We start from the raw sequence: 13,972 nt of genomic DNA, 5'->3' as shown, positions 1-13,972 counted from the left end.
CAGGAAGCAGTGCTTCCCTTCTACACATGGGCTGGAGGTGACCCGCACGGCTCCGCCCCCGGAACTTGCTCTCCTCCAATCAGGTGAGGCGCTCCTCTCCGCGACCTTTCAACAAGGATGTTCTATGAGTGTGTGAGTATAGGAGTGAGCGGGCTCTTGAGAATGTTTTAGCTTTGTGCAAGGCTCTGTCCGGTTCCGAGTGGAACATTACTTTATATTTTGCTTTATTTCTCATGCAGTAGTTATACGTTGTTTATATTCATGTACGTGATTGATGTTGTTGCGCGAATTAAAATAGACGTTGCAACTTTCCATGCCTATAAAATAACCTGCCGTGAAAAGCACACACGGCTGCTCAGTGTGAATGTAGTAAAGAATAAATGTTGTGGCTTAATGAATGGATAATTTTCCAACTTGTAGACTTTTCACAATAAATACTGATTGCTAGTGCATTTGTGCAATTTAAGGTACAGGTATGGGACCTGTGATCCAGAATGCTCTGGACCTGGGGTTTTCCGGATAAGGCATCTTTCCGTAATTTGGATCTCCATACCTTAAGTCTACAAAAAAATCATTTAAATATTAAATAAACCCAGTAGAATTGTTTTGCCTCTAATAAAGATTAATTACAGTGGTGTGAAAAACTATTTGCCCCCTTCCTGATTTATTATTCTTTTGCATGTTTGTCACACTTAAATGTTTCTGCTCATCAAAAACCGTTAACTGTTAGTCAAAGATAACATAATTGAACACAAAATGCAGTTTTTAAATGAAGGTTTACGTTATTAAGGGAGAAAAAAAACTCCAAATCTATATGGCCCTGTGTGAAAAAGTGATTGCCCCCCTTGTTAAAAATAACTTAACTGTGGTTTATCAATTTCAATTTTCAATTTCAATATCAATTTCTGTAGTCACCCCCAGGCCTGATTACTGCCACACCTGTTTCAATCAAGAAATCACTTAAATAGGAGCTACCTGACACAGAGAAGTAGACCAAAAGCACCTCAAAAGCTAGACATCATGCCAAGATCCAAAGAAATTCAGGAACAAATGAGAACAAAAGTAATTGAGATCTATCAGTCTGGTAAAGGTTATAAAGCCATTTCTAAAGCTTTGGGACTCCAGCGAACCACAGTGAGAGCCATTATCCACAAATGGCAAAAACATGGAACAGTGGTGAACCTTCCCAGGAGTGGCCGGCCGACCAAAATTACCCCAAGAGCGCAGAGACAACTCATCCGAGAGGCCACAAAAGACCCCAGGACAACATCTAAAGAACTGCAGGCCTCACTTGCCTCAATTAAGGTCAGTGTTCACGACTCCACCATAAGAAAGAGACTGGGCAAAAATGGCCTGCATGGTAGATTTCCAAAGCGCAAACCCCTTTTAAGCAAAAAGAACATTAAGGCTCGTCTCAATTTTGCTAAAAAACATCTCAATGATTGGCAAGACTTTTGGGAAAATATCTTGTGGACCGACGAGACAAAAGTTGAACTTTTTGGAAGGTGCGTGTCCCGTTACATCTGGCATAAAAGTAACACATCATTTCAGAAAAAGAACATCATACCAACAGTAAAATATGGTGGCGGTAGTGTGATGGTCTGGGGTTGTTTTGCTGCTTCAGGACCTGGAAGGCTTACTGTGATAGATGGAACCATGAATTCTACTGTCTACCAAAAAATCCTGAAGGAGAATGTCCGGCCATCTGTTCGTCAACTCAAGCTGAAGCGATCTTGGGTGCTGCAGCAGGACAATGACCCAAAACACACCAGCAAATCCACCTCTGAATGGCTGAAGAAAAACAAAATGAAGACTTTGGAGTGGCCTAGTCAAAGTCCTGACCTGAATCCTATTGAGATGTTGTGGCATGACCTTAAAAAGGCGGTTCATGCTAGAAAACCCTCAAATAAAGCTGAATTACAACAATTCTGCAAAGATGAGTGGGCCAAAATTCCTCCAGAGCGCTGTAAAAGACTCGTTGCAAGTTATCGCAAACGCTTGATTGCAGTTATTGCTGCTAAGGGTGGCCCAACCAGTTATTAGGTTCAGGGGGCAATTACTTTTTCACACAGGGCCATGTAGGTTTGGATTTTTTTTCTCCCTAAATAATAAAAACCCTCATTTAAAAACTGCATTTTGTGTTTACTTGTGTTATCTTTGACTAATAGTTAAATGTGTTTGATGATCAGAAACATTTTGTGTGACAAACATGCAAAAGAATAAGAAATCAGGAAGGGGGCAAATAGTTTTTCACACCACTGTATATCTTAGTTGGGATCTAGTACAAGGTACTGTTTCATTATTACCGAGAAAAAGGACATATTTTTAAAAAAAATGTGAATTATTTCCTTGAAATGGAGTCAATGGAAGGTGGTCATTCTGTAATTTGGAACTTTCTGGATAATGGGTCCGATACCTGTATTACCCCTATCTGTTCATATTTGTTAGCTGTGTTTAAAATACTCCTTGGGTAGTTGCTTGCCTTTTAGGTAACGTTTAGTATGTTATAGCATGACTTATTCTAAGCATCTTTTTCAACTGGTTTTTAATTTTTTAATTATTTGCATTTTTCATCTACCTCTTTCCAACTTTCACATGGTGGTCACTAACCCCCAGTAGTTAAAAACTATTGCTCTGTAAGGTAAGGTATTCAGGTCTCTCTTATTTACCTTCTAGTGTTATTCAAACCACTGTTTGGTTGCTAGTGTAACTTGGACTGTAGCAATAAGAAATTCCAAAGTGGAGAGATGCTAAACTATTGAAAAAATAATGTAATAGAATAAAAACCAGTTGCAAATTGTCTTAGAATATTGCTGTCTACTGCTAAAATTAAAATAAAGCTGAACCACCACTTTAATTTTTAATAAAGGCTAAAAATAAAGCTATTTATTTTTTCACATTTTACAATGCTCTAACTTTTGTTATGTACTTATGTTCAGAGAAGATGTATACACATTCAGTTTCGGTAAAACATTTCTGACTGACCAGTAAGATACATTATGGGAAACAAGTCGGTCTTAAATGACACAGCCATATCACTAACTGTTCAAATTCTGTAGACTGCATTCTGCTTACGCTTGTAGGACATATTCTCTGAGGTTTTTATACATGTTGCACAGATACAGTGTGTATAATACAGTAAGGCACATGTCAGTAGTACAGAGTGTTACTGTGTAGCTACACTATGGGGTGTGCTGTCTGTGCATACTCTATAGCTTACATAGAAATAAGACTCACTGCTACTGTATGCGCTGTGGAGAAGCATGTATAATACATTAGTTCACTGTGCACAGTGCATCTGTCTGTACTGTAAGAGCCACGGTCAGCAAATATTGTACTTGGAGGTGTGAATACTGCATAGAGTCTTCATCTGCACATATTCTGTAGACAAGTATGAATGATGCCTATTACTGCAAAAAAATTTTGTGAAAGAAGCACAGTGCTAGTTTTGTACATGCCACCATTTAGTTACTATTTGCAACCCCACTTCAGCATTCACTACTCTGGCTACTACTGTAGCGTTTAACTACCCACTTCCCAAATAACCCAATTTCAAAACATTTTCCTAATCATTCCTCTATCCATGATCTTTTGTTTAACGCTTCTCTCCTTTATTTCTATAGTTATAGCTTTCATAGCTCACTGGGCCTTAGATTAGATTGCACATAACCTATACCTACAGTGGTGTGAAAAACTATTTGCCCCCTTCCTGATTTCTTATTCTTTTGCATGTTTGTCACACAAAATGCTTCTGATCATCAAACACATTTAACTATTAGCCAAGATAACACAAGTAAACACAAAATGCAGTTTTTAAATGAGGGTTTTTATTATTTAGGGAGAAAAAAATCCAAACCTACATGGCCCTGTGTGAAAAAGTTATTGTCCCCTGAACCTAATAACTGGTTGGGCCACCCTTAGCAGCAATAACTGCAATCAAGCATTTGCGAGTCTTTTACAGCGCTCTGGAGGAATTTTGGCCCACTCATCTTTGCAGAATTGTTGTAATTCAGCTTTATTTGAGGGTTTTCTAGCATGAACCGCCTTTTTAAGGTCATGCCACAACATCTCAATAGGATTCAGGTCAGGACTTTGACTAGGCCACTCCAAAGTCTTCATTTTGTTTTTCTTCAGCCATTCAGAGGTGGATTTGCTGGTGTGTTTTGGGTCATTGTCCTGCTGCAGCACCCAAGATCGCTTCAGCTTGAGTTGACGAACAGATGGCCGGACATTCTCCTTCAGGATTTTTGGTAGACAGTAGAATTCATGGTTCCATCTATCACAGCAAGCCTTCCAGGTCCTGAAGCAGCAAAACAACCCCAGACCATCACACTACCACCACCATATTTTACTGTTGGTATGATGTTCTTTTTCTGAAATGCTGTGTTACTTTTACGCCAGATGTAACGGGACACGCACCTTCCAAAAAGTTCAACTTTTGTCTCGTCGGTCCACAAGGTATTTTGCCAAAAGTCTTGGCAATCATTGCGATGTTTTTTAGCAAAATTGAGACGAGCCTTAATGTTCTTTTTGCTTAAAAGTGGTTTGCGCCTTGGAAATCTGCCATGCAGGCCGTTTTTGCCCAGTCTCTTTCTTATGGTGGAGTCGTGAACACTGACCTTAATTGAGGCAAGTGAGGCCTGCAGTTCTTTATATGTTGTCCTGGGGTCTTTTGTGGCCTCTCGGATGAGTTGTCTCTGCGCTCTTGGGGTAATTTTGGTCGGCCGGCCGGCCACTCCTGGGAAGGTTCACCACTGTTCCATGTTTTTGCCATTTGTGGATAATGGCTCTCACTGTGGTTCGCTGGAGTCCCAAAGCTTTAGAAATGGCTTTATAACCTTTACCAGACTGATAGATCTCAATTACTTTTGTTCTCATTTGTTCCTGAATTTCTTTGGATCTTGGCATGATGTCTAGCTTTTGAGGTGCTTTTGGTCTACTTCTCTGTGTCAGGTAGCTCCTATTTAAGTGATTTCTTGATTGAAACAGGTGTGGCAGTAATCAGGCCTGGGGGTGACTACAGAAATTGAACTCAGGTGTGATAAACCACAGTTAAGTTATTTTTTAACAAGGGGGGCAATCACTTTTTCACACAGGGCCATGTAGATGTGGAGTTTTTTTTCTCCCTTAATAACGTAAACCTTCATTTAAAAACTGCATTTTGTGTTCAATTATGTTATCTTTGACTAACAGTTAACGGTTTTTGATGAGCAGTGCTGCCCTGCACTGGTAAAAGTTTTGTGTTTACTTCAGAAAGTCTACTATAATTTATATAAATAAGCTGCTTGTGTAGCCATGGAGGCAGCCATTTAAAGGAGAAAAGGCACAGGCACAAAGCAGATAACAGATAAAACATTATTGTATTCTACAGAACTTATCTGTTATCTGCTATGTAACCTGTGCCTTTTCTCCTTTTTTCCAGCTTGAATGGCTGCCCCCGTGGCTACACAGCAGCTTATTATATAAATTATAGTAGTGTTACTGTAGAAAACACACCAGTTTTAACAGTGCAGGGCAACAGTGCATTATATATTTGTTACTTTAAAGCTCTTTCATTTTTTGGTGTTACTGTTCCTTTAAGTGTGACAAACATGCAAAAGATTAAGAAATCAGGAAGGGGCAAATAGTTTTTCACACCACTGTATATGAGTTTAGTATCATGCTAAAGCAGCCTCTCTTTGCTCTCTTAGCTTTTAGTAGTGTTGTTCCTTGTCCAAAAGCTATTAACTCCACTGTTTTCAGCCAGTTAGCAGTGGTGTTGCCATTGTCCTTAGACTAATGCCACAGAAATAACGTGTGGATTAACGCAGTCTGAGAATCCACCCCCACGCTCGAAAATGCTTGTTGTTGTGCCTGCACCTGGGGCCATTGCATCGGCTTGGCTGCAGGCACACTGAACGGAATTTGGCACAAATCTGCATACAAAGCAGTTTTGTGCCAAATTCTGGTCAGTGTGCCTACACCCGGGCCAACCACGCTTTGGGTGCAGGCAAGCAATAGACTGTTTTAAAGGGGCTGTTCACCTTTGAAATAACTTTTAGTATGATGTAGAGAGTAATATTCGGAGACAATTTGCATTTGGTCTTCATTTTCTATTATTTGTAGTTTTTTAGTTATTTCATTTTTAGTTCAGGACCTCTCCAGTTTGGAGTTTGAGCAGCTGTTTGGTTGCTAGGGTCCAAGTTACCTTAGCAACTAGGGAGTGGTTTGAATGAGAGACTGGTATACAGGGGCGATTCTGGACATATCGCCGGCTCCTGGATAACACCCCCCCCCCCGCTCCCCAGCGCTTACTTTCTGAGCGCAGGAGCGGGTCCGGGGGTGGTGAGATCGCTAGTGCAGAGAGCGCAATTGCGCTCTCTGCACTAGAAGAGCCGAATTTCCGGTTTTTAAAGTTACCCGCTTCTTAAAGTTACCAGGAGCGGCTTTTTGCTGGGGCGCTTCTGCCGCCTGAGGCGAGTTTCTCAACTCGCCTAATGGCAGAAGTGCCCCTGCTGGTATATGAATAGGCAAGAGCCTGAACTGAAAAGAAAGTTACGAATAGTAACAATAACAATAATAACAATAACTGTAGCCTCACAGAGCAATAGTTTTTGGCTGCTGGGGTCAGTGACCCCCGTTTAATAATTGCAATGAGTTGGAAGAAGAAGGCAAATAACTAAAAAAAAGTATAACAAATAAATAATGAAGACCAATTGAAAAGTTGCTTAGAACTGGCCATTCTATGAGATACTAAAAGTTGACTTAAAGGTGAACCACCCCTTTAAGCATGGGGCGGGTTCTTGCACTACAGGACAAGAAACTACCCCATGTGGCATTGGCCTAAAACTCACAGATCAAAGGATTCTTCCATCCTCATGTCTGCAAATCTAATATAGGTAATATAGACAAAAGCAGGAATTCCCTGTGATAAATCTGCTACTTGTGGCATAAGCCTTAAAATGTATAATTGTCTCTCTGCACCCAAGGGCATTCTTGAAAGAGGCTAGTAAACCATAGTTGGCATGTTGGATCCATAATTGGTGACATAATACCAGGTTTATAGTATGGATAAAAACATTCTTTTCCACGTTTGTGGAGCCTAGCAATCATATAGTTACTGAAATTCCAAACTAGAGAGCTGCTGAACAAAAAGCTTAATCATTTAGAACACATAGAAAAAAATAAAAAAAACAACGAATATCACTGTCTACATCATACTTAAAAACAGACAGGGTTGCTGTTAGATATGTTAAGGATTAGTTTATTTACACTCGTTACTTTTTAAGAGAAAGGATTGTGGTGGCAAGGAAAAATACAGATTTATTTTGTGTGTCTGAAAGTCAGTGACAAAACGGCAGTCTACAAGGTATACTCAGAGTAAGTTTCCAGGAAAAATTCCATAAACTGTGGTTATCTTACATTTAGAAACCATTTTTACAGAGAAGGGATAATGAAATAAAACATGTAAGAATGTATTTTATTTCCTTACCTATCTTGGTTTAAAATATTTCATTTTTTGAGTATAACTGTCAAAAGCATTGCTAGCAATGATAGTGTGAAGTATCAGACATGAATCCCCACTAACCTTGTGTAATTAAAGTTTATTTGAAATGTATAGCCATTCTTAAAATTAATTGAATCATCCTGGTTACTTTTCCTCTTTTTTTTTCCAAGCAGTGAGGATCATGACCACATCATCTGTTTCCAAGGTAATACCATTTCAGAAGATGCATCTCATCAACTTTCTCTACATGTAGCATTTTGCTTTTAAGTGCTACTGCAGGGACATTGCCATTAGGAGGTGGCTTTAAAATAATCTTGTACAACAGACCCTGATTTTTTAGGCATAACTTTTCTCAGCAGTGGAAACTGCAGGGATAGGAAAGACAAGTAAACACTGCTGCAGGTAATATATGAACATAACAAGAAAGTAAAGCTTTTATGTCTCCAAATTAGAATAATAGTGTGAAACTAGTAAACAATTAATTCATTTGATAAAGTGCAAAATAAATGTTGAAACTGTATCTCTACTACATCATACACATAGTGCAGCAGGCCCTGCTCCTGATAACTTATCTAGATATGTTAGAAGGAACAGAGGAAACAAAGGTATGTATAGGCAGCGATTATAAAGGTTATAGAAAATATGTTGTTGAGTAAGAATGTGGTGGTGGTAAATTTTGAATTTATTGAACTTCTAAAACATCTTCCCCATCATCTTTCGGAAGCAATCACACCTATCTAGCAAATTACAACTCCTAATCTCCTGTGGGATTCAAGCCTTAAATTGGCTAATTATGTGACTACACACCAAACAAGAGGTTCTTTGCCCAGGGTGTCCACACGGGTGGAAGGCCAAATTAGGATGATCCATTTGTTAGTCTGTGCAAGCTTACTTTGAGACGACCACATTCACACTGTATTGTAATCCTTGTCCAACAGGATTTCAGACAGACCAGCTCTTGATAGCATCTAAAGCCCCACATGATCATCTAGTGCAGTGCTGTCCAACTGGCGGCCCGCGACCCCCCTCTGTGTGGCCCCCCCACCTGTCTGGCTGCTTTGATGGCTTACCTTTGTGTAAGCTTTAAATGGTATCAGAATTGAGATTAACTGGTCCCCTGCATGGTTCTCACCTCAGATTCAGGCTGTAATCCCCCTGTATTTTTTAAATATGTAATCTCCTGTACTGTTCACACCTTTTAGTTTCTGCATTGTTCACCCCCTGCAGTGTTCACACCTCAGGCTCAGGCTGTAATCACACACATTGTTTACCTGTTCACACCCCTGACTGTAGGAGCAGTGCCAGGAGCCAGTGTATTGTGTGTACTACCTGCCCTATACTGCCTGGCAGTATAGGGCCTGAGGCTGCAGGCAGATAAGGTCAGGCAGAGTATGGCACACACAGGCAGCATAGGGCAGGGAGAGTATGGCACACACAGGCAGCATAGGGCAGGCAGAGTATGGCACACACAGGTGGAGTAGGGCAGGCAGAGTATGGCACACACAGGTGGAGTAGGGCAGGCAGAGTATGGGACACACAGGCAGCATAGGGCAGGGAGAGTATGGTACACACAGGTGGAGTAGGGCAGGCAGAGTATGGCACACACAGGCAGCATAGTGCAGGAAGAGTACTGCCTGTGTGTGCCATACTCTGCCTGCCCTATACTGCCTGTGTGTGCCAAACTCTGCCTGCCCTATGCTACCTGTGTGTGCCATACTCTGCCTGCCTTATGCTGTGTGTGGGATGTGAACCTGGCAGGGGTTTGTTCTGGGGGTTTGTTAGCAGTTGCATATAGCCATTAAATGGTCCCTAAGGTGTGTAAGTATGAGCTGGGGGTTGCTGTGCTATTCACAGGGGAGTAGGAGGCATGTAGATGTAAGGGTAAGTCTTAATATGACATAATATAATTTTTTCACATGAATGATGGGTGATATCCCTACAGTGAGCACCAACCATTTGGGTTTATGCTGCACTACTACCGTTAATGTGGGCATAGTCTTAAAAGCTCTTGTGATAACATGGGTGTGGATTAAAAAGGGGAGTGGTCAAACTGGCTTCCATTAGCGGCCCTCCACTATGTATGCTAGAGAAATTCTGGCCCTCGGCACCACAGAAGTTGGACAGCACTGATCTAGTGAATCAAATAATTAAACTGTTTTGTAGAAGCTACCAGTCTTTAGCCAGACATAAGCTTTAGCTCAAGAGTTGCTGAGTTACTGGGCAAAAATGTTCCATGTACGATCAGCATTACACTTAAGGGGGTGGATACTAAGGAATGGAATGCTAATCCCAAAAACTCGCAAAATTAGCATTATGATTCAAAAACTTGTAAATTTGGAATTATGGTTCAAACACTCAAATATCTGATAATTATTAGGGGAAACAAAATCAAAAAACTTAAATGTAAACTTTGGCATCTAAAAGCTTGCAAATTCATGTAGAAGTCAATGGGTGTTGTCCTAGGCAAAGTCAAGCCATATTTTTTTTCCTTATTCATAAATAAGCAAGCATTTGAAATGCAAATTTATTTGAATTAGAAACACTTGAATTCACAAACTCAAAAATTGTCAAATAAGCCCATAAATGTGCAGTGCTAAAATAGATTGTACATGTAACTGCGATTGGCAGTTTAGTTAAACAGGTGCTCTGCTTTAACAGTAAGTTGAAAAAGTGTATAACCGTACAGGAGAGACAGTTGTTTCAATGTCCTTAAATTTGTGTGCGCTCATATTTAATTTACTTTACTGTAAAGGGAAAGTACAATTTAATTCAATTTCCTATTAAGGCATTTATTTTAAACACAGAGGAGAAAGGGAATTTTATACTACAACAGGCAAAGTGATAGAATGCATTGATCTTATGCTGTTCCTTTTCAGCTGTTGCTAAATTTTAATGCCCAGAGAGCCTTATGTTGAAGATCATTACTGTAATGGGTTACTCGGTGTAAAACTACAGTAGAATGACACTGATTTCCTTTCTCTCGTTTTAGGGCTGCTTTGTGTTTAAGCCAAGTACCAAGAAGAAAAAGACTTCCTTGACAGTAGGTCTGTGTCCAAACAAATTAAAATGAACACTGGTAGCATAGTGAAATATTAATATGGATATCTTACGGCCCCATTACACACAGATTTTTCTGCAAATAATCTCTAGTAGAACATTCTTTCCTTTTCCAGTCCATAGTACCTAAAATACTTGAATTTATTTTGTCTATAACATTTCAGTACTGCATATGTTCTTTGGAAAGTTCATATTTCTCAGTTGAATGGCAACCTTAAAATTATCTTTTGGTATGATAGCCCAAATCTTAGAAAGTTTGCTGTTTGTTTTAATTGTTTATGGTTTTAAATTACCTTTTTCCACTTATGTCTCTGTTTATCATATGTCATTTAAACTACAACCTGGCCCGTATATGGGCCCATACTGATGACCTACCTGACTGATAATTGGCCAAAAATCAGCCAGAAATCTATCAGTCAGGTTTTAAAATCATTTTGTTTGTGGTCCTCTCAACGGGTTTGTACTTGAGAGAATTCGTCTTTTTCTTAAGTACAGGCATTGTGCAATGTTTAAAAGAAGCTACAGACAAGCATCACATTTAAATTCCACATATACAATATACCACATATACAATAAATCACATCATTAAAATACTATATGGTGGATGGTCAGTAAACATATTATTTGTTAGGATACATCTTTAAGTTTTAATTGTAAAATTTCTGTAGAGGGTCTCTCCTGTTCATCATGACTTCCAAACTGCTGCCTGGTTGCAGGGTAAATGACAGCCTAGTTTTTTTTAAAAACCCTGCTTTTCTAGTTTTTAACATAATAATAGTTATATAAATTGTATAGTTCTACCAATTATATAGAGTAGTGTTCAGAGAGTCTGTATACATTGTAAACTGAATTTGGGGCCTAAGTAACTAGAAGATTAAGGTAGAAAGTATAGTGCCAGTGGTGTCAGCCCATTATGTAATTGAGCGCTGAGAGTTCTACTGTAACTTTGTGTAGGGAATGTATAACTAACAGTTCTGTCCACACTAAGTGGGTAGGTACAGCAGGCTGCCATGCTCCTTGTTAGCATGATGTCATAACTAATTGATGTCACATGTAAGCTGTAACTATGCAGTATATCAAGCAGATCTACTGTCTCTTTAGTTTTCAGTTTACTTTTCATAATCTGGACATTCAAATTCTGCCATGAAAACAGAATCTGAGGTTTTGTTTCATATTGGGCCTCACTATTTAAAAGACCTGGCAGGGTATTTAAAAAAAAAATGTATAAACCTAGCTAATTTTGCAATACAACTTCCAGTTTAAAACGCTGCTTTTTATTCTTCAGCTGACTATTTTAATGAAGGTCTTAAGGATTCTGAAGATGGCAAAAAACGATTTGAGAGCTGCCAGTTACTATGGCAACAGATGAAATCTCAGACAGAGGTCGGTATAATCCATAACAGTGTAAAAGATCCATGGTGTGCTCTTAACTCTGGCTTGGCCATAACATGACTGCTTTTACAAGTGTCTGATAAGAGCTATTATGCATATTATTGCTATTAAGATGAAATATAGAGAACATTTTGCTAAAGTACAGCCTGTTTTAAACATTTATATGTAATGGGGTAAACTAAGGGGCTCTGAGTAAACAACCTTCTCCCCTCCCCACCCCAAGAGGGCTTCTTGGAGCACTGATAGTCTGATCAACTGCCTTCTCCTCCCACAATTACATGCAAGAACCAGGACAATACCACTTTTTTTTCTTTCTGTGCCTTGTTAATGACAATAAATCACAGAACCATACGCTTTTCTTGATTAAAACAATAGCCAAAAAGTATGTTCAGTGCAAGCCCTATTCATTGAACTCATGCTGAATCCATTAAGGGCCAAAAATTTGGCAGTGGGTCCTCTGTGACACAATAGACTGGTATTTGTGTGTGCATGGAGTTCTTCTGGGCTTTTTTAAAACATTTTTTAGAAATCTACAAAATTAGAAATATTTAGAAGTTCTGGTCTTAGCACATGGTGTCTAGAATGCATCCAGTGAGTGTTTGCCGGGTTTTGGCCATACAGTACAGCACAACATCACACAAATCAACTGATCTAATTTTGCACAACTGAGCTGTACCAATATCAACACAGATCAGTGCATTAATACAGTGGCTTGCAAAAGTATTCGGCCCCCTTGAACTTTTTCACATTTTGTCACATTACAGCCACAAACATGAATCAATTTTATTGGAATTCCACTTGAAAGACCAATACAAAGTGGTGTACACGTGAGAAGTGGAACGAAAATCATACATGATTCCAAACATTTTTTACAAATAAATAACTGCAAAGTGGGGTGTGCATAATTATTCAGCCCCCTGAGTCAATACTTTGTAGAACCACCTTTTGCTGCAATTACAGCTGCCTGTCTTTTAGGGTATGTCTCTACCAGCTTTGCACATCTAGAGACTGAAATCCTTGCCCATTCTTCTTTGCAAAACAGCTCCAGCTCAGTCAGATTAGATGGACAGCGTTTGTGAACAGCAGTTTTCAGATCTTGCCACAGATTCTCGATTGGATTTAGATCTGGACTTTGACTGGGCCATTCTAACACATGGATATCTTTTGTTTTAAACCATTCCATTGTTGCCCTGGCTTTATGTTTAGGGTCGTTGTCCTGCTGGAAGGTGAACCTCCGCCCCAGTCTCAAGTCTTTTGCAGACTCCAAGAGGTTTTCTTCCAAGATTGCCCTGTATTTGGCTCCATCCATCTTCCCATCAACTCTGACCAGCTTCCCTGTCCCTGCTAAAGAGAAGCACCCCCAGAGCATGATGCTGCCACCACCATATTTGACAGTGGGGATGGTGTGTTCAGAATGATGTGCAGTTTTAGTTTTCCGCCACACATAGCGTTTTGCATTTTGGCCAAAAAGTTCCATTTTGGTCTCATCTGACCAGAGCACCTTCTTCCACATGTTTGCTGTGTCCCCCACATGGCTTGTGGCAAACTGCAAATGGGACTTCTTATGGTTTTCTGTTAACAATGGCTTTCTTCTTGCCACTCTTCCATAAAGGCCAACTTTGTGCAGTGCACGACTAATAGTTGTCCTATGGACAGATTCCCCCACCTGAGCTGTAGATCTCTGCAGCTCGTCCAGAGTCACCATGGGCCTCTTGGCTGCATTTCTGATCAGCGCTCTCCTTGTTCGGCCTGTGAGTTTAGGTGGACGGCCTTGTCTTGGTAGATTTACATACTTCTTCCATTTCTGAATGATCGCTTGAACAGTGCTCCGTGGGATGTTCAAGGCTTTGGAATCTTTTTGTAGCCTAAGCCTGCTTTAAATTTCTCAATAACTTTATCCCTGACCTGTCTGGTGTGTTCTTTGGACTTCATGTTGTTGTTGCTCCCAAATTTTTAGGGCTGGGCGATATACCGTTTAATACCTAATACCGGTGTTTTTTTCAAAAACTATATTCATTTTTCAGATACCGCAATACC

At 39.8% G+C, this 13,972-nt stretch overlaps 1 protein-coding gene across 5 annotated transcripts in view; it reads left to right on the top strand.

Annotated features, from left to right (window-relative positions):
* The first annotated feature begins 2 nt into the window (after positions 1–2).
* The window catches only part of orc3 (origin recognition complex subunit 3), a 53,182-nt gene continuing 39,212 nt past the window's right edge, over positions 3–13,972 (top strand). The window contains exons 1-4 of one of the 5 annotated variants that reach the window (XM_012962638.3): positions 3–83; positions 7,660–7,691; positions 10,476–10,530; positions 11,829–11,926. In XM_012962638.3, the coding sequence (XP_012818092.1) occupies positions 7,668–7,691; positions 10,476–10,530; positions 11,829–11,926 (177 nt within the window). In that variant the 5' untranslated portion in view covers positions 3–83; positions 7,660–7,667. 5 annotated transcript variants of the gene reach the window in all.

Source organism: Xenopus tropicalis, chromosome 5, assembly GCF_000004195.4.
Source record: "Xenopus tropicalis strain Nigerian chromosome 5, UCB_Xtro_10.0, whole genome shotgun sequence".
NCBI classification, from domain to species: domain Eukaryota; kingdom Metazoa; phylum Chordata; class Amphibia; order Anura; family Pipidae; genus Xenopus; species Xenopus tropicalis.
Note: the sequence above shows the minus strand (reverse complement) of the source record. Positions and strands in the feature narration are given on the sequence as shown.